The sequence below is a fragment of the Microcaecilia unicolor genome, chromosome 2, assembly GCF_901765095.1.
Source record: "Microcaecilia unicolor chromosome 2, aMicUni1.1, whole genome shotgun sequence".
NCBI classification, from domain to species: domain Eukaryota; kingdom Metazoa; phylum Chordata; class Amphibia; order Gymnophiona; family Siphonopidae; genus Microcaecilia; species Microcaecilia unicolor.
In genome coordinates, this window is record NC_044032.1 from 444,150,032 (window position 1) to 444,175,922 (window position 25,891).

The following is a 25,891-nucleotide window of genomic DNA, read 5'->3' on the forward strand; positions in this document are numbered from 1 at the left end:
GTCAGTATTTCTCAGTCTCCCAGCAGGTGGTAGAGGTGCGAGCCTATGCAGACTCGACTGGTCTAGTAGGCCTGGGGATTCCTAGTCCTAGGGGAAAAAACATTACTGGGATCAGCAGTGTTCGTAATTCATTTTGGCTCCTAATTTCTCTTCTTCTTTCCCAGGCTCCTTCTTGGCTGCAGGTTGGGGCTGTGGCCCATGGGGGTCACATTGTGCCCTGAGGGTGTGAAACCCGAGTGGTTGGGTACCTCTCTCCTTTCCTCCCCTTCCTATTCCTCCTGGTTCCTTGGCCGTGAGAGGTTCCTTTTTGTTTCTGGAGGTCCTTTTTGTGCCTTGGTCCCTGGTGCTGTCTATGGGCCTTGAGTGCCTGGGAAGTGAGCCTCATCTTTGCTCTGAGTCTGGGGGGTGGGAGGGAAGCAAAGTCTCTGGTTTGGTAGTGCTCCTTGGTCTCTCTTGTTTTGTGCTCGATTTGTCAGCACCCAGGCTTCGCCTTGCTGGCAGGTGGTTTTCAGCAGTGTTCAGACCCTCCCCCCTTTCTTCTGCAGCTCCTGACTTTGTTTCTAGTTAGTTTTCATTTGAGCTAAAATTCTTTTTATGGAGATTTTCTCTTCTGAGCCAGTTTTTATTCTGAGCTCCATTTAGGGGTCTTTTTGATTTTTCTTTTCTTTTCTTTTTGCTGAAACAGTATTTCTGCTGTTCTTGTCAAGTTGGGGGTGCCTTTGGGCTTTTTCTCCTGTCCCAGTTTATACCTGGGTTTCAGTTGAGTTCGGTGGTGCCTTGCTTGGCTCTAGGTCCTGTTACAAATACAAAAAAAAAAGTGGAAAGTGGAGCAGAGGTACATCTCAGAGATCTTCGAGTTCCTTTTGAATCCTTGAGATTGAGTGATATGAATATTGTAACTGCATTTGTGTGCCTGGTAGAGGCCCAGATTCAGAATATGGAACTGAGTACCTCGTTGGCCCCATTGACTGAGATTGACTTGAGCAGCCTGAAAATACATTTTCAAGCTAAGTGTTCTTATCTTTGAGTTTTGCACCATCGCATTTTTGTTTGGGTTGTTATTAATTTCTGGATTGTGGAAATATACATATTTATTTAAAATATGAAGCTCGTCAATTAGGTGACTGCATTTCAATTTTGTTTTATTTTTTATTTTTCTTGCAAATATACCAGTTTTAAATGTTAATATTTTCTCAAGGTATTGTTGTATCTTCATTCACTCTTTCATACAACACTCATTCTCACACATCACTTATTGCCACTCATCTTACAATTCATATAAATGTGCTTAAACACCAAGGTAATCACATGATACTAGGTTTTCACCAATCCCATAAATGTACAACCATTTGTGTAATGATCCTCTTAAGACTATTAAAGCCTCATTTGTCATGGGAATAACCTCATTTCTCAGCGATTCTTATACATAACAATAAAGCTGTAAACAAAGTGGTAGAAAAATGTTCTCCAGGCTCCACAAATGGCGAATTGTTCTTGCCACTCGTGTTTCTACCAAAGTTCCTTATCTGTAGTATCACGTTTCTTCCTTGGACGGTTTCTTCCTTTCCAGTAGCCTTAGTTCAACTTATTGGCCTCCATCTAGTTCCATCTGTGGTAGACCGAGCCTGTACGTCTAGCCCCGTCTTGCCGTTTTCAAGTCCAGACTTAAAGCCCACCTCTTTACCACTGCTTTTGACTCCTAACCATTACTCACTTGCCCTGTCCTTTATCCTCACCTCTTTATTCCGTTACCCTTAATTGTTCTGTCTGTTTTCCTGTCTTATCTAGATTGTAAGCTCTTTGAGCAGGGACTGTCTCTTTTTTTGTATGGTGTACAGCGCTGCGTATGCCTTGTAACGCTATAGAACTGATAAATAGTAGTAGTATCCCGCACCAATCATATTGATGTCCGTCAAACTCTACGCTTGCAATGTGTTTCACCAGATGGCATCCTTGGGTTTAACTGTGATAAAATAGATACAGTACCTAACTATAATACCAATGCATCCTCTTACTACATTTAGATATATTCTCAATGATCTTAGTTCTCATACCTTTTAACTTTTAACCGGCTGCTTGCACAGGATCGACCTCTCACAGGAGTCCTGGAGAAATGGTGCCGGGGCTTAATAAAACGCCAGCGCATGTGCTCCTCTAATATACCAAAGGGGAACCATATGTAGCCAATCAGTATCTAGAACTCACAGCCCAGGCCACTCGACTTTCTTATTGAGCCCCGATGGTATAACTGTTCCCCATTCATAAATCATTCTTTGCTCTTTATTCCTCATTCTTTGCAGAATATTGCCAACACCAGCTTTATCAAATTGTATTAGGACTACAAAACGGAGTTCAGAAATAGTATGATTCTTGGACATCCAATGTTCCACTAATGGCGTATTCGTTTTGGATAACCTGATGTTACTAAGATGTTGTGCCAAATGATGTTTGATTTTTTTTCACAGTCTGACCTATGTACCACATGCCACAAGGGCAAGTGATCCCATATATAACCACGTCAGACTCATAATCTGTTCGACTATGTAGATAGAATTTCTTATTAAGTTGATTTGGTACATATATCCATTTTGTTTCCCACGCATATTCACAATATACACATCTCTTACATTTAAAATGTCCTCCCTCCTTTATCTGTATATTATTCGTATTGCCTAAGTGTTTAAAATATGAAGGAGTGTTATGGGTGATGTAACTCTAAATGTGTTGTTTAAGAGCCATGATAGCTTTGAATACATAAGCATTCAAGAGCAACGGTTGTTGCCACTTAGTTGATCGTTACTGAAACATTTTCCTTCATTCACTCTTATATTTATTTACTCATAAGTCTGAAACATGTCTTGTATTGTTAGGAGACTATTTTTCCTATAGCAGGTCCACCTTATTGGCATATGCTAAACAGGATTTATATTCATGGGATGTGTTGAGCTCAGTGTCACAATTTCATTGGAGCTTAGCTTCTTCGCTGCTCTGTGTAATGCAGTTGGCGGAGTTCTAGGCTAGTGCACCACCTTGAGTGAATTAATTCAAGAGATGGTACATTACTCCTAATACATAAACACAGCTTGCTGGAAGAGCCATACCACATGGCTGCATATGGTTCCTGTTCCAGGAAGCTGACTTATACTTATTCAGTTGTTTGGCTTCCCAGCTCACCAGCATAACCATCTTCTGGAAAAGCAAGGTATCTCTTGCAGCTTTGCAACACAGCTGCACCTAACCTCCTAGTCTTTTCTGTCTTTAAATGCATGAACTTACCTGATCTTTAGCTCACTGGGCCTTAACCGTTTGGTCCCATTTGAACCTTTCTTTTAAGATTAAGCTGAATTTCTCCTATCGGCCTCCTTGTATTCTCTGGGTTTTTGTCGTCTCTTCTAAACTCCTGTGTCAAGTTGCTTAACCTAATGGTTTGAACTACACATCTCGTACTAGCTGGATTTTCATTCTTTTCTGTTTGGCTACCTTTAGCCCTATAATAGGGCCAAAAATATTTTTTTATTTTTTGGAGAGCAGCTGGGATTTCTTAGGTGTTCACCGATTACATTACTGTCACTTTTGGTAGGCAGCTGCCTTTTTGCTCTAGAGCTTTTCTTTTTTCACTCTGCCTTACCTAGATTGATCGAGTCAACTTTTGCCTTCAAGGCTTTAGCAAAATCCTTCCTTGATGGTGGCTTTTCTCCTTTTGGAAGATGTGGCACCTTGAGTAGATGTTCGTAATACAGCTGGCCTCTACATATCACATTTAGGTGAGCACTGCAGTTTTGTCATACAGCTGTCTTTGGCGTGTTTTCCATTTCCCTTTTGATCATGATTAGACCCTAGATCCTACTTGATAGAGCTCTAATTCAGCAAGTTCCAATAGCTGCTGATGTGGTGGTTCAACTGTACATTGTTTCTTTGCAACTTGTTTTCTACCAGCAGAGCATGCAGTGTTTTCCTTATATGATAGATTTTTTTTTCCTGCAGACTGTTTTGTTCCTTGAAAAATATGGCATGTAACCCAAGATTTGTCGTCCTCATACATCAGCCTTCTGCCTTCCGAAGGGGCTGGTGTTGGAGGCCCAAGAAAAGGCCCTTCCTCTGTACAACAGCTTGAAGATGGGCCATTTTTAAGAAAGAGGTCAGGAAGAGACCTGGAGGAGAAACTAGGTGAGGTGTGGCCTCTCAGGCAGTGGTGGATTTGCTAGATATCCTAGAAGGAGGCACGGGAACTGTAGAGGAGCCCCTAGAAGAGGAAGCGATTTGGACTTTTCACTTGGATGAGTTGGTATCTGTAATAATGGAGGTGTTGGCAGTATTAAAGATCACGGAGGAGTGGCCCCTCCGATGTTGGATCTCTGGAAGACCCTTTCTTGGAGGATATTTGGAAACCTACCAAGGCATTCTCAACCTTTAGGACTAGAGGAATGAGCAGCAGGCTGAGAACTAGGGGAGCCCAGTTCAAATCCTACTTTAGCTTCTTATGATCTTGGGCAAGTTACTTAACCCTCCCTTGACTTGGGCACAGACTCGGATTAGATTGTGTCCTCCATTGACAAAATTACCTGGTGTACTTGAATGTATCATGCTTCAGTAGCTTACAGGTGATATAAGAAATCAATTCAAGGATATGATTATGGCAATTTAGGACATGCCGGATGGAGGTCTGAAGGTGGGTAGATCCATGGCCTGCTTGTACCTTCTGCCTGTGGAAACAAGAGTGATCCTTCTCTGGTGGATGCATTAGTGTCTTGCAGTAACCAAGAAAATGATCATTCTAGTGGAGGGTGAAGCAGGCGTTTGAGGTGTGTGCATTGGCATTATAGACGGTGAAATACAGAGGTTAGGTGGTAAGAGCCTGCCTATGCTAAACTTTGCAGTTACTAAAAGGATTTCTTGTTTGTTCCTCAGAAGGACTCTAGGGGGCACTGCACTTGGAAGCAGGTGCCACCTTCCTTGCTGATGCCTTGAATCTCTTCCTAAAGGCGGTTAACAAATCCCAATAAATAAATAAATAAGCATTGGTGAAAAATATGTTGATGGTGATGACATGCCAGTTACTTTAGCTCAGGAATTGGTCGGCAGACTTTGAGGCTCATTTTCAAAGCACTTAGCCTCCCAAAGTTCCATAGAAACCTATGGAACTTAGCCTCCCAAAGTGCTTTGAAAATATGCCTCATAGTGTCTAAGATGCAGTTCAGTAAGCTCCCCATTAAAGGGAGGCTGCTGCTCAATGAGGATTTGTAGAAATTAGTGAAAGTCCATGGGTCTGAGGCGTCTAGAGGACAACTTATGGGAACAAGGTGCTTCTCATCTACAAGAAAGCATTTTACAGGTGCTGGGAAGTGTTCTTTAGGGAAGGTGTGGTGTCGCCACGGAGTAGATTTCTATCCAGAGGGCATTTCTTTTGAGTGGAGGAAGGGGCATGGGTGTGTAGGGGTATATATTCAGGAGGACAACTCCTAATATATATCCAGAGGTACTTAGCTGACAGAACACTACTAACTAGCAATTATTCTGGACTTGTGTCTAGTGGAAGCGTATCTCTTGGGCCCTATGGCTAGCTAGCTGTGCTGGAAAAAGGAACAATGCCACAGATGGAATATATTATGATTGATTAGAAATAATTAGAAATAATAGTTATATGTATGTGTGGCAAATTGCAAAGCAGATTACAAAACTAGATTAGTTTCCAAAATATATACAAAGGGTATATGGTTATCTAAACAGACTATCTAAATGAGTGATTACACAACCAATCACAATACTGATATCCTAATGATTGTTATGAGAACTTACACCATACGTCTTATGCAAAATACACAGCAGCTAAATTCACAGACCATAAGTCCTGACATAAAACCAATCTGTCTCAGACAAAAGCCAAGAACTAATTATCCCCATGACCATAGGTAGTATATCCCGTTATCTCACCTTGCCGTCTTATGGCAGACTTCCAGTGGTAAAGAAGTGGATTCCTCCTCTGAGGCTGAAGCCTCAGCGAGTCTGTCAGTCCAGGAATAAAGTCCAAGGTCTGTATTCTGGATATAGATGGCACAGTCTTTAGGTAAGGCCATGTATCGTAGCTGAGAAACCTTGTTAGTTTATTACAAGGTCTGCAGTTCACTGGTGTTTTAGGAAATCAGTCTCTTTCTCTCTCTCTCCAGCTTCATGGTCATGAAGAGAGGTCTTTGTTATAGCAAAGAAAGTGTTATCGATGGCATGCAAACCTCCCTGTTGGATCCCATACTCCTGGAGCCACTGTCTCTCTCTCTCCTCCATTCTTCCCAGGAGATAACTGGGCTACTTTGCAACAAATATGTCCCTGGATGAAGGCTAAGACCAACAAATGTGAGATCGCAGGTAAATACTCCTACAGTGCCTGAAAAGGAGGCTGAGATGGTGATGTAGGAGGTGCCCTTAGTTTCCAGTGATGCTTTGGGGGCTTGTGCTCTGGTGACTCAGGTGGTTGGATGCCTGGGGTGGCTTTACCAACAAAACACCAGCAAGATACCAACTGATTAACATGAAAGGTGGACACCATCTTAGGCAAAAAAGAAAGAACTGGTGAGAATCTCAGCCTTCCCTGATATCACCAGCAAGAGAGCTCCAAGAAAGAGAGAACCTACAACATTTGAGATCCTCCTAACTGAACAAATTGCTATGTGGATTACTGCCTTTAGCGTCAGATCTTAAGGGAAGTAATGAAAGTGGGAAGCCATGTCTAAGATGACCATGGCTTGGTGGAATAAGAAAGCTATAATGTCTGTGTATATAGTTCATAGATATGGTTACCCTCAGGTTTTAGGGCAAATTCAACTAAGTCACAGGCATGATCTCAGCTTGGTGCCACTGTAGGAAATTTGTAAAGTGGCCACTTGAACATCCCTGTATTCCTTTGCCTGACATTATAGCCTGGATGTCAGGCTCTGCAGGACGCAGCCTTCAGATCAATCATTTTGGAAGTTGGCTTGTCAATCTCACCCTTGGTAGTTTTGTTTTGGTACTTCCTTCACATCTGGACTGATCTGGAGGGACAAAGAGAAAGGAAGCATTAGGTCTTACCTGCTAATTTCTTTTCCTTTAATTCCTCTAGAGTAGGGGTTCTCAACCCAGTCCTCGGGACACACCTAGCCAGTCAGGTTTTCAAGATAGCCACATTAAATATGCATGAGAGAGATTTGCATGCATATTTATTGTGGGTATCCTGAAAACCTGACTGGCTAGGTGTGTCCTGAGGACTGGGGTGAGAACCCCCTTGCTCTAGATTAGTCCAGAACCCAGCCCTTGGTTCATTCATGCTGCAGTGCTCTATGTTGGTTTGGTCCAGACTGAAGAATATGGCAGGATCAGAATGTGTGGTTGTGCACCGCTCCCTGGGCTTTACATATCATTTGCGACGAGATTGGGGTTGGCGTATTGATGCAGGATAGGAAGGGTGTGGGTACTGTCATGAAACTCCTAGCCATCCACCTGGGCCACTTAGAGGGTCCATCCCCAGCACATCTCAGGTCCACCTGCACCTGCCGCTTGTGCTCTACACTAGCATTCTCCTCCCACCGACTGTGTTACAACCGCCTCTGGGCAAGTCGCCCACTCTCAAACTGGGGATACCCAGTGATTTCTAGGTTACTGGGGCCACACTCTCAGTGGTCCCATAGTTCCCAGAAAGCACTCGCAAACCCAACACACATCACCAGGATTCTTTACCAGTCCAGACAGAGAGGCAATAAACTAAATATTGTTTGTCTTTTAAGAAATCAAACAGTTGAACAAAATAGCGCAAATAGCAAACAATAACAGGTAACAGAAATATGGATCACTTATAACACCAACTAAACATTTGCATACTTCATAGAAAGTACCTGGGGAGGTCAGGACAAATATTTCACTGAGCCTCAGCAAAGATATCAGTCTCTGTCTTCTCCCGGTCTAAGACTGAAGCAACAGCCAGCAACAACTGCTGGGTAATTTCAAACTCCAGGCCAATCAGAGCTCAGTCAACAAGTTCTAAAAGTATACTGCTTACAGTACTATAGATTCACTTCTTCACTAAGTGAAACTAAAAGAAGGTATGCACTTAACAGCTTTAACATAAAACATGTACCACCTGCTGGCCAAACTAGAGAAATGCACTTCAAGGTTTAATAAAGACAATTTTACAGGTTTAAAACATACAGTTCTGTCACAGGTAGTTTCTAGAGCTGTGGATCTAGGGCAGAAGGGTAGTGGGGGTGAAACAGGTGGGGAATCAGGAGACGAAAGGCAAATTTTGGTTCCAAACAAGGCAACTTTATTGCTAGCAAGTGAACAGCACCGAGTAGTCTCGGGACACTGTGTGTCATAAACCATCTGACACTTACATTTATACTCCCCTACTGGGCCTGCGCATTTGGCCCCTTACACGTCACAACCGACATGCGCAGTAAACATTTGTAGTTCTTACAGTACAAAATTGTAGTCCCAGTACGTACACACGTCATAACACTGAAATGATACTGGCAAGAAAAACGAAACTTAGCAGCTTATTCTTGAACACACAATGCTCCTTTCTAGCACAGGAGATAAGGTTCGTTCGGCTCAGGAATGCAGGGCGGGGTGTCAGCACCCACCAAGGTCGTCTATTCAGATGGCGTTGCTACATGCAAGCTGGTCTTGTATAGGCCTTGCAAACTACTGTTACAAGCTATATGTCTAATAGCCCTGCATTCTGTCTTTACATTAGTAAACAGCAAACTTCTTTCGTTAGTAAACAGTAAAACTGGATAAGGCACAAATGTCCAGTGCAGTGATAAGATGTGGCTAAACAGCCAAAAGCAGAGGTAGAGTGCATAAGTATAAGTCCATCAGTAGGCACAAAAGGAAAACATGAGGTTGTCCTGTTGCTCAGTAGTATTCATAGTATTCGAGCAGTATCCGGCGTTCCACTCCTTCATTCCCCCCTTTTGATACTTGAACATCCATTCTGGTGGAGAGTATCACCTCCATGAACCCTGAAAAGGAAAGAAAGGACAAGGATAGTTAGCGAGGGAGGCAACAAGCAAGCCCTAAGCCCTTGCGCAGCCGGTGGTTGCTTCGCCGGGGTTGAGACGGAAGGCCCCTAGTGGAATCCCCCCCCCCTTTGTAGCCGGTCTTAAGCTGGCACAAGGGTACTGGCTCATTAAGTGACTCAGGAGGTGAAAAGTGCCCATCAGCCACAAGGTACTTCATCGTCAGCTTCATCAGACTGGGGAATGGGGGAGTACATTTGGAGAGCCATAAGTTGGGCAGCAGCACGGCGATCAGCGATGCTTTCCATGGTGGAGCGGAAGCACCTGAAAACCAAGGGGAGAGACAAAGGTATTAATAAGCAGGACAACAAGAACAGGCCACCCATGACGAGGAGGCCATGCAGGCTCCTGGAGGTTGGAAGCCAGTTGGTTAGGGAGGAAGTCCAATCCCACGCACTGTTCCAGGTCTGGACGGGGACGTGGGCTAATTTGACCATCCGGTCAGTTATTTCTCTGATGACATGGCTCTGGTCATCAATCTGTAAGCAGCAATTACTGAGGTTAAACTTGCCACACACCCCGCCCTCCTGGGCTAAGAGGTAGTCAAGAGCCAAGCGATTTTGGTAAACTGCGGTAATGAGCTTAGTGTTCTGTCGAGCTAGGATATTGAGGGCAAGGGCCGAATCGTTGGTAAGGATTTCGAGTACGGCCTGTAGGCGAATAATGCGATTTAGCATGTAGATAGGGGTACGGTACCCGTATGTACCATCTTCAGCCCATGTGGCCGGTCCATAGTAATGAATGATGCGTTCAGGCGGCCACTCGTTGTCTTTCCAATCTCCAATTTGGACTTTGGGCTTGATGTTTGGGAAAGACCGTTTACGTCTGGCAGGGTTATCAGGCCCCTTGTCCACGTATAGGGGGATACCCAAAGTTTCGCCGACTCGCAGGGGCAGAAGGAAAAAACTAGGTCGGACAGTGCCCAAGAGACAGGTACCGTACCAGCGGGCCGGGAGCTGTTCATAGGCCCTGCGTCCGCAGATATAGTAGTAGCCTGCCGGGGCTACCCACTTGAGGGAGGCGTTTCCTCCGTACGTCCATGTCGTGTTCAAGGTGGGTTCTGTCCAGATAGGCTCCGGGGCGGGCAGGTTGTCTGTTTGCCACCAGGTCGTCCGGCTTCCATTATACTGAAGAACCCCCGTGCAAGCGGAATCTCCCACTGGTACAGAGTAACGCTTCGATGGCGCTCGACTAGCGCAAAGGGTACCTATGATATTTGTTCTCAGGGCCCATTCGTACGGCTTCGGCCGCTGGGGAAAGGTAATGTTGGTGGTGTTGAGTGTATCCCATGTTTGCTGTCGAATCTCTCTCGCTTCCCAGGGCCATTGTTCACCCATGTCGGTGCCTCCACAGACGAAACAGTTGGCAATTCCCAGGGAGAGGGCAATGTTTTCAGCCAAGTTGAGGAACATATTCCGGGCTTCTGGGGAAATGGGGAATTTAGTCTCGGTCTGTTCAGCACGAGCGATTTCATCGAATACGTCTTGGTAGCCGACGACAGTAGTCTGGTAGTGCGTAGGAGGCTTCGTTTCGAGACTCTGATATATGGTAATATATGTCAACGGATCCATTCCTCCGCCGTCAATGCCGAGGCCCCACGTCCCCCTCCATGGCATGTCGTGTCCTCGAATGGGCCAGTCTAGGGACACATAGTTACCAGAACCTCGACGAAACTCGCCCAGGCCGGTACATCCAGCATATCCTCCTCCCGTATAAGCACATACTCGGTCCCAGCCCGAGGCTCGAGTGTCGCCGGCGCATGGGAGCCAAACCCACGGGGAGCAGCATCTCATGTCTGGACTGAAGGGGCAGACATACTTGTGGTCGTTAACATATGCCTTACGCCAACTCTGGCTGCCACACTTGCGAGACCAAGGGTGTTTGTCCATGGCGGCACAGACGTCGAAGGTTAGGGTTGCTACAGTTTGGATGCCACCGACAAGGATGCGAGTGGAATTTATGTAATATAGAATGCCATCTCCCTCGACTCCCGGAGGCCCGGCCACATACGCAGGGAGTCCTACGCTGAGGGTGACATTGTAGTATCTCGGCTTGGTAGGGCTATGGCAGATAGTGAGATTTCCTTGGAGGCATCTGTGGAACTGTTGGAGGCCATTCGGAGTAATGAGGGCACAAGTCGGGAGAAGCCGGCAATCGCCTTCCGGGGGCTGCGTCTGGTGAATGAGGGTGGTGACTAGGTGATATCCTCCCTCTATACGATGGCGCACGAGGCGCAAACATTCAGTGCAATTCAGGCTCAGGGTGGCAGGATAGCTCGGGACTGCACACAGGAGAAGGAAGATGGTCAGCATTATATATGTGGTGGGAGGTATCCGAGCTTTTGCAGCAAGAAGATAATGAGGCCCACGATGAAGGCTGCGATAAACAGAGAGCCAAAAACGCAGTGGGTCCAGAAGCTGAGTTCCTGTTGCTGGGCAGGCATGAATCTGGTGGTTCACGTCTTTCTTAGAGTCAGCCGTAATGGAGCGTCAGGATGTTGGTGCGCAGTCCAACGCTTCAGGGTGCTGCTAGTGGGAGCAGCAGGTTTCAGTCGGGTCCAATGTATCCACACTGGGCTTCCTGCAATTTTAACAGCGGTTGAGGTCGTTAGGAGAACAAGGGAGGGCCCCTTCCATTTGGGCTTTAGGCAGTCAGATTCATCCCACTCTTTTACCCAGACCTCATCTCCTACCCTGAACCGATGTGTGGGACTGGTGAGAACCAAGGGAGCTACTCTTTCAGTGTATTGCTGGATGTCTTGCACTACCTCATGTAATGCTTTCATCTGTTTCACTAAGGAACTCTCGCCCTGTATCTGCAAGGAGTCGGGAAAAGAGGGTAGTGGTGGTGGCCTAGCATACATCATCTCGTAAGGAGTGAGGCCGGTAGCCTTGGGGGTGCACCTAAGATGCAGCAAGGCCAGTGGGAGCAGGTCGGGCCATTTGGCTTTTGCTTCTTGGCATAGCTTGGCTAGCTGGTTCTTCAGGGATCGGTTAGCCCTCTCCACTACTCCACTGCTTTGGGGTCTCCAGGCACAATGCAACTTCCAATCGAGGCCCAGTCTGGTACTGAGCTGTTGTGTTACTTCGCTGGCGAAGGCGGGACCGTTGTCAGAGTTTATTTGCTTGGGGAGACCGTATCTGGGTAGGATTTGATGAAGCAATAGGGAGGTGACTTCTTTAGCCGTTTCCGTTCTAGTAGGCTGGGCTTCAATCCATCCGGTGTAGGTACACACGGCGACGAGGATAGCTTTGTAGCCTCGTGCCGGGGGCATGTGTGTGAAGTCAATCTGGCATACGTGGAAAGGGCTGGTGCCTCGGAGAACATGTCCTGGCATAGGGCCGGGCCCCGTTCGAGGGTTGTTCCGGGCACAAGTTGCGCATCGGCTGGAAGCGTTTTTGGTCCACAGGGATAGTTTGTTGATGTAGTAGGTCTTCTCAAGTAAGCGCCCCAGGGCGTCCCTGCCCAGGTGGGTGCGGTCGTGAGCCTCCTTGGCCACCGTCCAGGCCAAGGCTTCGGGTATCCATATGCGCCCATCCTGTAGTATCCACCAGCCATTGCGTGACTCCAGACCCTCTTGTTGGGCCCACTCCGTTTCTTGGGGGGTGTAGATAGGGGTCTCCGTAGGGAGCTGGACGACGAGTACGGGGTCAGAAGGGTGAGAGGAGTGGGGGAGCTGACTTGCCCTTTTTGCAGCGTCGTCTGCCCGCTGATTTCCCCGGGCGATAGGATCCGTTCTCCCGGTGTGGGCCCTACAGTGCATCACAGCCACCTTCTTCGGTTTCCATACTGACTCGAGTAACTGGCAGATCTCAGCGGCATTTGCAAGCCCTCTCCCCTCAGCTGTCAGAAATCCCCTCTCCTTGTACAAGGCTCCATGCACCTGGAGGGTGAGAAAAGCGTATTTGGAATCTGTGTAGATGTTAACAACTTTTCCTTCAGCCCACCGGAGGGCTCTGGTGAGAGCTATCAGTTCCGCCTTCTGGGCTGACGTTCCGGGCGGCAGAGCCATAGCCTCGATCACGTGGTCCTCAGACACAACAGCATAGCCAGCTCTTCGAATTCCCTCTATCACCTGGCTGCTTCCATCGGTAAAAAGGGTGATGCCCCCTTGCCAGGGTTGGTCCTTCAGGTCAGGTCTGCTTGAGTGCACAGTGGCCATTACCTCCTCACAGTCGTGGAGTGGTGATTCAGGGGCCGGAAGGAGGGTGGCGGGATTAAGGTTGGTTGTGTCCAGGATCCGCACCTCCGGATTTTCGCACAGGAGGGCTTGGTATTTGACCAATCGGGAGTTGGTCATCCATCTAGGTCCATGGCTCTCGAGTAGGCCGCGGATGGTGTGGGGTGTGGTCACAAAGAGTGTCTGGCCGAAGGTGAGCTTATTGGCCTCGTGTATCAGCAGACAGGCCGCCGCAATGCTTCGGAGGCAGCCCGGCCATCCTCGTGCCACATTGTCCATGCCCTTGGAGAGGTATGCTACAGGGCGTTGCCAGGTGCCGACCAGTTGGGTGAGGACTCCAAGTGCCAATCCCTTCTTTTCGTCGATGAACAAGTGGAACGGCTTAGTCACATCTGGCAGTCCGAGCGCTGGTGGGGCCGCAAGGGCATCCTTAAGGTCCTGAAGGGCTTTCAGTTCGCTTTTCTCCCACTGGAGATCTTGGCCCTCGAGTTCAGGCCCCTTCAGTTTGGCATACAAACTGTGGGTCAGGATAGCAAAATTGATGATCCAAATGCGGCAATATCCAGCGGCTCCGAGGAGTGCCCGCAATTCCTTCTTATTTGCAGGAGTGGGTTGGTCGCGGATGGCTTGGGTTCGGGGGGGTACCGAGCCTTCGGGTTCCTTCTCGGAGGCGGAAACCCAGGTATTCGACTTCGATCTCGCATATCTGGGCCTTCTTGCGACTGGCCCGGTACCCCTGGGCTTCCAGGGTTTTCAAGAGGTAAAGGGTAGCTTCTGCACAGTCCGTGTACGTTTCACGGGCCACCAACAGGTCATCCACGTATTGGACGACCGGCCCGTACTCGTCTTGGTACGTTTTCAGGTCCTGGGCAAGCTGGTCACCAAAGAGGGTGGGGGAGTTCTTGAACCCCTGAGGAAGCCGGGTCCATGTATATTGCTGCTTGGTTCCCGTCTGTAAGTCTTCCCACGTGAAGGCAAACAACTTCTGGCTGTCGGCAGCAAGGGGGATGGAGAAGAAGGCGTCCTTCAGATCAATGACACTATACCACTTGGTCTGGGATGGCACTTGGGCTAAGATGGAGTAGGGGTTTGGCACGAGGGCGACTATGTCGGCCACCTGGTTGTTGACCTTCCTTAAGTCCTGGACGGGTCTGTATTCGGATGTTCCTGGCTTCTTAACGGGCAACAATGGGGTATTCCATGCGGATCTGATTGGTTTAAGAACCCCCTGTTGAAGGAGTTTCTGTAGATGAGTGTGCATACTATGCCGGGCTGCATAGGGGACGTGGTATTGTCCTTGGTTGACAACTTGAGCATTCGGTTTGAGCTCAATTCAGATGGGGATAGCGTTAACGGCCAGTCCTCCGGGGTTCACTTCTGCCCATACATCAGGCACTTCATCCATTATGGCTCGCCTCTGCTGGGCAAAAGGGGTATTCTGGTCGTAACGGCAGTCGCCAGGTCCTACAGTTGAGGGAGCATGTAGTCTCCATTCTTCTCTTACTGGACAGATAAGTGTTACTGGCCGATCTTCAAAGCGAGCTTCCACTTCACCCGTGGTCTTGAACTTCAAGGTGGCCTGGAGCTTACAGAGCAGGTCTCGACCAATCAAGGGGACTGGGCATCCAGGGATGTGTATGAACTGATGAGACACCATCGTCCCTCCGATCTGGACTTGGCGCTCCTTGAGGAGGGGGGCCGCAAGGGATTTCCCGGAGGCTCCCACAATTGGTATAGTCTCTTTCGTGGCTGGGGCTATGGCGGTGGTGATAACAGATCGCTGGGCCCCCGTGTCTAGTAAGGCCTTCATAGACTCTGTCCCCACCCGAATTTCCACCAGAGGGTCAGTGGGGACTCTGCCCTCCCGGTGTCTTCATGCTGTGCTGTCTCGGGTAGCGTCCACAGCCATCTGCCATTCCCTCCGGTCATCCCGTCCTCTATCTCTTCGGCCCCTTCCCCGGCCTCGTCTGGGGGCCCCTGTACGGTCGCCCGTCTCCTCCTCTCTCTGCCGGTCCCATGGTTCCTCTTCTCTCGGGCTGTCCCGTATCTCCTCTGGACAATCAGCCCACCAGTGTCCTTCTTGTCGACAATTTGCACACTGGTTCCGTCCTATGGGGGACCGCGTTCCTCTGGTTCTTCTGCCCCTCCCCTTTGGTCTAGACCTCATCCGTTCTTCCAGCACCGTGGCCAACACATCTGCCTTCTCCCGCATCCGCCTGGTCGATTCCTTTCAGGCCTCCGTCTTCTCTTCCTGGTCGCGATATCCGAATACGCGATCAGCTATAGCTTTCAGTTGGCTGAGGCTCATCCCTTCGAACCCCTCCGTTCTCTGTAGCTTTCTTCGTATATCCGGTGCTGACTGGCTAACAAAACTCATAACCACGGTTGGGAGGTTCTTAGGGTCTTCGGGATTTATCGGGCTGTGCCTTCTGAATGCCTCCATAAGTCGTTCAAGGAAGTCCCCTGGACTCTCGTCCTTTTGTTGGACTACACTGTGGATTTTCCCCATGTTGGTAACCTTCTGCTTCCCTTTCTTTAAGGCGGTCAGGTACGCCTGCTGGTATCGGCGGATAAGGGTTTGGCCTTCAGCGGTTCGGTAGTCCCACGCAGGGGCAGCGATGGGCGCCTCCGTCTCTATTAGGTTCTGTAAGTTGGCATGGGTAGGGTTCGCATCCCGGACGGCTTGCTCCATATTTTGTTGTAAAAGGCGGCGTTCTTCAGTGGTCAGGATGTGGGCGCTCAACTGCCTAAGGTCTCCCCAAGTCGGATTATAACTGTATATAATGCCTTCCACCAGCTCTACCAACTGCTCGGGTTTCTGGTCGTAGGATGGCCCATGGAATTTCCAGTTATACAAGTCGGCACTTGAGAAGGGAACGTGGCTATAAACTGTTGATTCAATGGGCTGGCCCCCCCCTTCCACCGGGTTAGGGGTATAGGTGGTAGATTGTCGAACTGGAAATAAGTGGGTGGCTCCCCCTTTCCTACTCGAAGGGAGGGCATTGCGCGGACTCGATTGAGGGAATCGAGTAATGTTCTTCACAACCCGTTTACTCTTCCGTATGGTTGCGGGGCCAGGTGACTCAGGTGAGTCTGGACGGGACATCTCTCCGGCATCCGACTCTGACCCGGAAGCCTCAGCGTTATCCGGGCCCTCCTCCAGGCTCGCGATGTCGGGGTATATCGGGGCATATGGCGGTGGCGCGATGTCATCTTCGTATGCTTCCGCCGTAGCAAGTATCGGGGCTTTTGGAGGCTTCTTTTCGGGCAAACCCTGAACTTTCCCTGGGGTTTTCTTTGGGGGTTTCATTCTAGAAAGTGTGTTGGTCGTACTGGGCGTAGCTCCTGCCTTACCAATGGTAGCAGGGGGCGTGGTCTCAGTGGCTTCAGCGCTAGGGGCGGTAGGCCGTATGGGGGCGGTCCCTGCGGCCTTCGGGACGGCAGCGGTTGCCGAACTTTGGAGAGCGAAGGCATGGGTCGGCAGGGTTTTAAGTTTAGTTTTCCGGCCTTTTCTCTGCTTTACCAACATGAGGGCGGCCTTTTCTACCTTTCGTTGGGCCCAAGCCGGCGGATCCCGGACTACATCCAACCACGCTTCTATGTATGGAATGTCCTCGGGACAGCCTGGGTTTCCCTCGACTATAACAATATTCATGACCGCCGCCACTTTTTCATACTCGAATGACCCTTCCGGGGGCCATCCAGCAATTCCTAGCCCTGGCCACATAAATTGACATCTCTGTATCATCCCGGCCCTGCTACATTTATCTAGGTCGAACACTTCGCTAAAGTGTTCCGTCATTAAATCTAACGGTGAAGACCCACCCCCGCCCATCCTAACCTGAGTGCCAAAGGACAGGTGACGGACAAAGGGGGAAAGGGGCGGTGGAGGAGTAAGGGGTCTCGTTCCACCAGACACAGAAGGGTCAACACTCGGCCTGACCAGGACGCGGTCGCCCGGCCTGGAACTGCAAGCCCATTCACACACTTTCATACGCCACAAGAAACCCTCCCGTTCGCCGCTCGGTTTCGTCGTCGGAGCCTAGTGAGTTTCGGGACCTAGTCGTATACCAATAGTCCGTATTAGTCACTGGCTAAAAGAGGGTGATCACGCCTCTTCTTCGGTCCTTACTGGGCCGGTCACTACGTAGAGTATACTCGCCTGTCCGCCGGGGTCGCAGGCCGCGCCGTCGTACGCTTCTCTCTGAAATGGAAAAGGTGCCTTGTCGGAACCACACAGCCCCCTCTACAGTCAGGCGGAGTTGATCGGCCCTCCTCCGGGAGATGGACGCTGAAATCAGCGGTGGCCACTCACCACCTTCTCGGGTGGGGGTCGATGACCCGATCCGACCGCAGTGGGGGAGGGGAAGAATATAATCCGATTCCCCTTTCTACTTCTGTCCCATCTGGGTCGCCAATGAAACAGGTGGGGAATCAGGAGACGAAAGGCAAATTTTGGTTCCAAACAAGGCAACTTTATTGCTAGCAAGTGAACAGCACCGAGTAGTCTCGGGACACTGTGTGTCATAAACCATCTGACACTTACATTTATACTCCCCTACTGGGCCTGCGCATTTGGCCCCTTACACGTCACAACCGACATGCGCAGTAAACATTTGTAGTTCTTACAGTACAAAATTGTAGTCCCAGTACGTACACACGTCATAACACTGAAATGATACTGGCAAGAAAAACGAAACTTAGCAGCTTATTCTTGAACACACAATGCTCCTTTCTAGCACAGGAGATAAGGTTCGTTCGGCTCAGGAATGCAGGGCGGGGTGTCAGCACCCACCAAGGTCGTCTATTCAGATGGCGTTGCTACATGCAAGCTGGTCTTGTATAGGCCTTGCAAACTACTGTTACAAGCTATATGTCTAATAGCCCTGCATTCTGTCTTTACATTAGTAAACAGCAAACTTCTTTCGTTAGTAAACAGTAAAACTGGATAAGGCACAAATGTCCAGTGCAGTGATAAGGTGTGGCTAAACAGCCAAAAGCAGAGGTAGAGTGCATAAGTATAAGTCCATCAGTAGGCACAAAAGGAAAACATGAGGTTGTCCTGTTGCTCAGTAGTATTCATAGTATTCGAGCAGTATCCGGCGTTCCACTCCTTCAGGGGTACATGTGAAGGAGGGAGGAAGAGGGAGGAGACAGTGGATGAAAAGAGAGGAGGGGGCAAGAGAAGGGAATGAGGGGTGAAAGATGAAAGTAAGAGAGAAAAGCATATGAGTGTATTGAAGGGAAGGGTATACCACACACAGCTTACCCTGCTGTCCACCCACTTCCCAAACCCTCAGGGGACCAGCAGATGGTGAATGCCTAACCTGTTTATCTGTCTATTTTTAAAAATTAGGTAATACTGAGCTGTCTGAAGAACATAAGTACATAAGTATTGCCATACTGGAAAAGACCAAAGGTCCATCAAGCCCAGCATCCTGTTTCCAACAGTGGCTAATCCAGGTCACAAATACCCGGCAAGATCCCAAAAATAGGGGCCTGAGTTTAGTGGAGGGGTGGAGGCAGTACTGGAAACTTTATTTAATGTCCGTATTCAGCCACTGAATGGATGAATATTGCGGAAGGGCTGTCTGGTAAGGTTTGTCTCTTTGCGGATGATACTAAACTCTGCAACAGGGTGGACACCCTGGAGGATGTGAATGACATGAGGAAGGACCAGAGGAATGGACCGATATTTGGCAACTAAAGGTTTAATCCCAAAAAAATGCAGGGTCATGCTCTTGGGTCGCAAAAATCCGAGGGAAGTATAGGGGGTGTAGTGCTTCAGTGTGGGAAGGAAGAGCGGGACTTGGAGGTGATTGTGTCTGACGACCTTAAAGCTTTCAAACAGGTAGAAAAAGTGACGGCCAAAACCAGAAGGATGCTTGGGTGCATAAAGAGAGGCATGACCATGCACCTATGGAAAGATATAAACAGGATGGAGTCGGTCCAGAGGGCGGCTACGAAATTAGTAAGCAGTCTTGAATGCAAAAATTATAGGGACAGGCTTATGAACCTCAACATGTATACACTGGGAGAGAGGAGACATGATAGAAACGTTTAAATATTTCAAGGGCATTTATGTACAGGAAGAGAGCCTTTTTCAAATGAAGGAGAACTCTGGAATGAGGGGGCATGTGACAAAGTTAAGAGGGAATAGGCTTAGGAGTAACCTAAGGAAGTATTATTTCACAGAAAGGGTAATGGAGGCGTGGAATGGTCTCCCGGTGGAGGTGGTGGAGTCGAGGACTGTTCCAGAATTTTAAAAGACATGGGATAAGCATGTGGGATCGCTTAGGAACAGGAAGAATTAGGGGTTACAGAGGATGGGCAGACTGGATGGGTCATATGGCCTTTATCTGCCGTCATGTTTCTACGTTTCTGTGAGTTTATCTGTTTTAATTTAGGGCAGCCAAATAGTGGGCCTAAATCATATGGATAATTGGTCAGTGACAGTCACTGCTTAGGTTTATATTTTGCAGCACTAGGCAAATGGATAGTGCTGTTGAGTGTATGTACAGTATAAAGTTAAGTGCCAGGGCCAGCATTAAATTGTATATGTAAGCTGCCTTAGATGACTATCAGGCCCTTTGTGTGTTTTGGGAAAAATGCTCAGCACATAGGTGCATTTTCTCCCCTTTATCTAGGGGATCTAGCAGGTGGCATAATTTTAGTACTTGTAGCTTAAACTTTATAAAACTGCCATGTGAAGAGAAGAGGATTCCGTTCTGGGATACAGGTTTTCAAAGGGAAAGAGTTCTTTAGAATGCCTGAATCGGTTCTCCCCGCTAAAAACAAACAAAAAAAAAAACCCTCCTGTGGTAGTTGGTTTCTGTAGATATAGCTGTTGTGTGACAGGAAATACAATGTATGAATGGGACCATTTTGAAATCCTATGGCAAGTTTCAGCCTGGTAGGTAGGTACATTTCACCTGCAGGACTGCAAACCGAGTTTCAGAGGAAAACCCTGTGTGAGGTTTCATTTTGAAAATGAAGGGATTGGCTGTAGAGTTTACTTTTGCTTTTCCGCAGTGGAGTTTTTCACTGCTGTAACCACCACGGTTACTTCAAAATTAAATTTCTTGCGTGAAGTTACTGCTTCTGCCCTCCTGGCACCCCCAGAGCCACAGGTACGTTTATCTGCAGAGGGCAGTTGCAGTTTTTGTCAGCCCTTTATATGCGGATGTAGGCATGCTACAGATGTCCAAGACCCTCTGGGGTTTAAGTGAAGACAGGGGATTTGCTTAGTTTGGAATTACTGAATTTTCATTTGTCACCTGACAGGAACACTATCGCAGTGCTGCTTATGTATTTTCTTTCTTCAATAACTACTACTGTACAATTAAGAGCGTATATTTCCTTTTTCAGTGATTCAGGCCCTGAGGACTTTCAGATCTAGCCAGCCCTGGGGCATTACACAGTTTTAAAGCCACTTTCTAACAGATATTCCTGGTTTCTTATATGTAGGTGCTATGTGAGTAACTGGGATAAGGGGGGGGGGGGAGGTTAATCAGTTCTAGACATCCATGAATGCTACAAAGTGTGCATGGGATATATAGCTAAGAATACATATTTTGCTCAAACTGATAGCATTAGACAACTGCTGAGAAACACATTCTGGTTTTCATATTCTGTTCCCACTGTGAAATTCTAGAGTAAGGTGGTGATTTTGACAATGACCATACGTAGCTGGGAAAGTCCTCTTATTATTTGAATTAGGGAAGAAACTCCTGGCCCCTCCATCATGAGAGAGTTTTGATGTGAAATTGAGCTGTTCAGAAGGTGCTGCTGCACAGATATCCTCTGATATGAAGAGTATTCAGGAAAGAGTGAGTTTTTTTTTTCTTTAAGCAAGTGTGTACGGCATAAATCTGCAAATAATTTCCTTTTTTACAAAATTAAGATATTAGATAAAGAAATATATAAGCTGAAAAAGTCTATAAGGTATGAAACCCTAAAAAGCAAGAAATGGAGTTGAAAAATAGACACGTTGCTATTTTGAAAAATGTAGGTGGTAGTATCACCAGATCCCCAAGATGACGAGCACTCTTATGTGTATTTAGGCTGGTAGAAGACAAACATTTTAATTTAAACTTGTTTTTTTATCCACAGTGGAGTTTGAGCTTGAGGGATGTTCTAGGAGGGCACAGAATTGTGAACAGTGGTAGTCAAGACAGGAACTCAACTGTGATCAATGATGTAGACAGAGCAGTATTGTGACCTTGCCGTGTATTTAGTGACATAGGCAAAGGAAGACTACAGCTTCATCCTTGGAAATGTCATTTGAGCGATAATGCCATCACGTGGTAACATCTGTTAAATGTTAGCCTGCTCTAAACATGTAAGCAGTGAGTGAATTCTAGCTAAAAAGCTGCATGCTTACTTGACAGTGCTGGCCACCTCTGTTTTGCTTATGTTAAAATATGGCATTGGTGTGCGCTGTGCAAGAGGCAACACTGGAATTGTGGACTTCTTGATCTGGTTTCTCTGTTTTAGGTGTACAGGTGATGCTACCAAACTTGGCCATCTCTTAAGAGTCCTTTTTCTTACTGCTTGGCCTGGGGTTGATGAAGTGATGACTTTTCTCTCCCCCCCCCCCCCCCCCTCTTCTATTTGTCAGAGCGAGTGAAGATGAGGAAAAGCAAAGAAGTCCTGTGAAAGTGTCCAGTAAAGTAAGTTCCCCTTTCTATTGTTTCTTCTGCTGTGAATGGCAATCAAGTTGGTATTTCTTTAACCCTTTTGACATGAATATGTACAGGAGTACATGTGATGTGAAATAGCCAGCACTCTGCATAAAATGGATAACTGCATCTTTCTGTAGCATGTCTGCCATGAAGTTGTTTGCATTTTGTGGAAGGGTTGTATGCTCCCAAAAGTGGCTGATCTTACTTGTTCAGGATTGCTGATGTCAGTGACTGAAACAATTATTCTGTTTATCTTGAAGCCTGGAAGGTTTTTTTTTTTTTTTTTTTAAACCAAGGGAGCATAATGGACTGTGAAAATCTGGATTTTTTAAAATTATTTCTATTAACTGCTAAAAATAGCTGCCCAGTTACAGAGTAATTTGAAGAAAGTTTAACTTTTAGTCACAGGGACTTCATAATTTTGGGCTTTACAAGTTTCTTACTGTTATCTCAGGCTTCCAGTTTGCTCAAAACATAGAGGATTCATGCCCTGATGCTCAAACCTCCAGCACTGTTCCGAATAGTGGCGTAAAAATACCACCGGAACAGCACAGAAAAACGCCCTAATGCTAAACGCTAATGGGATGCAAATATAGGCACGCTCGCAGTGTTGAGCATTAGGGAGTTCGGCAGGAGGATTGTGCTTGGAGCACGCGCAGAAGAGTTTCGCGTTAAGCTCGGCTCCTGTGCACATTCACCTGGTGAAACCCGAATTTGAAGCACACATTTGTGCCTGTTTTCTGCTACCTAAATATGTGTTTTTAATTATTTTTTTCAGCTTGGGTGCTTAGATTTAGATGCAGGAAATAGACGCCAATGTGTGCTTTCACTGGGTGTTTGTTAGCATGGGCGCTTTAAATTTAGACGCAGGAAAGAGGCACCAGTATGGTGGGGTCTGCTGTTTCTCACAACCAGCGCTTAAGGGCTTGCATGGGCTTCCTTCTAAACATAGTAACATAGTAGATGACGGCAGAAAAAGACCTGCATGGTCCATCCAGTCTGCCCAACAAGATAAACTCATATGTGTATACCTTACCTTGATTTGTACCTGCCTTTTTCAGGGCACAGACCGTACAAGTCTGCCCAGCAGTATTTCCCACTTCCCAACCACCAGTCCCGCCTCCCATCACCGGCTTTGACACAGACCGTATAAGTCTGCCATCCACTATCCTCGCCTCCCAACCACCAACCTCTCTTCCCCCACCTGCTCCGCCACCCAATTTCGGCTAAGCTGAGGATCCATTCCTACTGCATAGGATTCCTTTATGCATATCCCACGCATGTTTGAATTCTGTTACCGTTTTCATCTCCACCACCTCCCACGGGAGGGCATTCCAAGCATCCACCACCCTCTCCGTGAAAAAATACTTCCTGACATCTTTTTTGAGTCTGCCCCCTTCGATCTCATTTCATGTCCTCTCGTTCTACCGCCTTCCCATCTCCGGAAAAGATTTTTTTGCGGATTAATACCTTTCAAGTATTTGAACGTCTGTATCATGTCACCCCTGTTCCTCCTTTCCTCCAGGGTATACATGTTCAGGTCAGCAAGTCTCTGCTCATACGTCTAGAAATGCAAATCCCATACCATTCTCGTAGCTTTTCTTTGCACTGCTTCCATTTTTTTAACATCCTTCGCAAGGTACGGCCTCCAAAACTGAACACATACTCCAGGTGGGGCCTCACCAACGACTTATACAGAGGCATCAACACTTCCATTTACCACTTTCCATTTACCACCACCCTCTGTTGTCTGTCCGTCAACCAGTTCCTAATCCAGTTCACCACTTCGGGACCTATCTTCAGCCCATCTAGTGACCTGGCGTTATTTTTCTACAGTGGAAAGGCAGTTTTGTTTCAGGCGTTCTTTTCTGAGCATTGGGGAGGAATGCAAAATGATCATTAACATGAGCTTGACTACATTTGCATGCTATCTGCACTAAGACCTGGCACGCTCGTTTGCCATACTATACCCCTCTGAACATTCTGCACAGGTAAATGTGGGTTCTAGTACGGCACTAATAGCCTCTGGCGCCCAAGTTTACTTTTGAGCATCGGCGGCCCCAGTGCCTTCATTTTGACTCTACCTGGGGTTTTTATTCCCATTTCCAATTCTCAGTCATTGCCCTGATGGTCCTTCAGCAGATTGCATCTCCCTTTTCTCATGTTATTTACTTATTTATTTTTGTTATATTTGTACCCTGCGCTTTCCCACTCATGGCAGGCTCAATGCAGCTTACATGGGGCAATGGAGGGTTAAGTGACTTGCCCAGAGTCACAAGGAGCTGCCTGTGCCTGAAGTGGGAATTGAACTCAGTTTCTCAGTTCCCCAGGACCAAAGTCCACCACCCTAACCACTAGGCCACTCCTCCACTCCTTTTTCTTCAAGCACTTATACACAACCCTTTTTTACATGAGTTTGGCCATTAGCTGGTAAAGGCCCTTCCCTTTCCCTGTTGTCCCAGTGCTGTGAACTGTATCTCTTTAGTATTCATGACTGGAGCTGGGCTTAAAGGGGAGAAAAAAGGGGGATGCCTTCTCAGAGTCAGTGCAAGGGTATTAGGTACCATAGGCAAAACTTTAGCCTCCCCCTGCCCCCAAATTAATGCTTAGACTCCTTGCCCCCCCCCCCCCCCCCGCAACAATCGTGATCACTCTTACCACTATTCCCAGAATAATTGGGGTAAATGAGCTGCTTGAAAACTTAAGTACCACCCCTCCCCCTGCTACTAGAAATACTTGCTGTTTCTTTGAGTTTGGTTGTCAGAATATATTGTTTGCCTTGAATGTAGCTGGTCTGTTCTGCCTACCCCCCCCCCCCCCCCCCCCCCCCACAAAGTGTGTCTTCTAGGTTACTGCTTAGTCCTGCCTATTGGTTCTACTGGACCCAGGTCTGTTCTAATGTGATCCCAGATTTTTCTAGAAACAAAGGCAAACATGATTTGAAAAGCCTTAAGTATATCCTAAGAAAATGATCTTATCCTTTTTTTTGCCCCTCCTACCTCATCCTCCTTTATTTTCCTTTTCTTTTTATTTCCTTGTCCTACCTTCTAAAGGTTCACTGTTATGGGAAGATATCCCATGGACAGACTTCTCCTCTTTTCCTTGTCCCCTGCCCAAGCACACATGCTTAGCAGTGTATCTTGCACAGAGCTGACTCATTTGTGGCTTTTCTTTGATCTGAATTTGGCTGACAGTCAATTTGGATAAGACCTGAAATTACAGTGCTCCAAGCCAAATGCATGCTCCAGGTGTGCAAGGGAGGGGGTGCTGGGAAGAGGAGGGCTAAGGGAGCTGGAGAGACAGAGGGGGAGAATAAGGAGGATGTGTGGGACAAGAGGGGTCGGCAAAGAAGTTTGAAAGTAGGAGAACACTGGGACAGGGAGGAAGAGAGAGAGAGAGAGACAGTTGGTAGGTAGATGGTGTCCAGGTTTACTGGTTCTACATGGAGGAACTTTTAATCAACACAATAAATTAGCGTAAAATTGTGTTATCTTTATTGGGTTTACTTCCTCCCCATTCTTCATTCACACGATAGCTCCTCATATGTACAAGCTGTAATGCTGTGATGTGAAGACCAGTTTGAGTCATCCAAGATTTTACAACACCAGGTATCAGGTAGCCCTGATTTTTTTAAACCTGGTTTTTAGGTGTTTCACAGAAAACAAGAGCGCCTGTTGAGGCTGTCTCTATGCATTTAAGCACACATGTGCAGCTGCATACATGCAGAGCAAAGGTGCTAAAAATTGCCGGGGCAATGCTTACCCCAGTCTCCATTACCCAAAGTGCAGTTGGCATGGGAGTGAGGAGCAGGTTAGTGGGAAAGGAAGATAGAAATGGAGAATGGGCAGGGGAAGAATTAAAAAAAAAAAAAGAAAAGAAAACAGATTGCAGGAGAGGGAAAGAGTGAGAGAAGAGATAGGAGAAGTGGAAATAAAATAAGAGCAGTGCTGCTCAAACTCTTACCCAGTAGGATCCTCTTT

At 47.3% G+C, this 25,891-nt stretch overlaps 1 protein-coding gene across 3 annotated transcripts in view; it reads left to right on the plus strand.

The window, feature by feature from the left end:
- LOC115461211 (nucleophosmin-like) overlaps positions 1–25,891 on the plus strand; it is a 247,819-nt gene that overhangs the window by 98,466 nt on the left and 123,462 nt on the right. For all 3 annotated transcript variants that reach the window (XM_030190881.1, XM_030190882.1, XM_030190883.1), the window contains exon 7: positions 21,848–21,899. In XM_030190881.1, the coding sequence (XP_030046741.1) occupies positions 21,848–21,899 (52 nt within the window). The remainder of the gene's footprint in view (positions 1–21,847; positions 21,900–25,891) is intronic.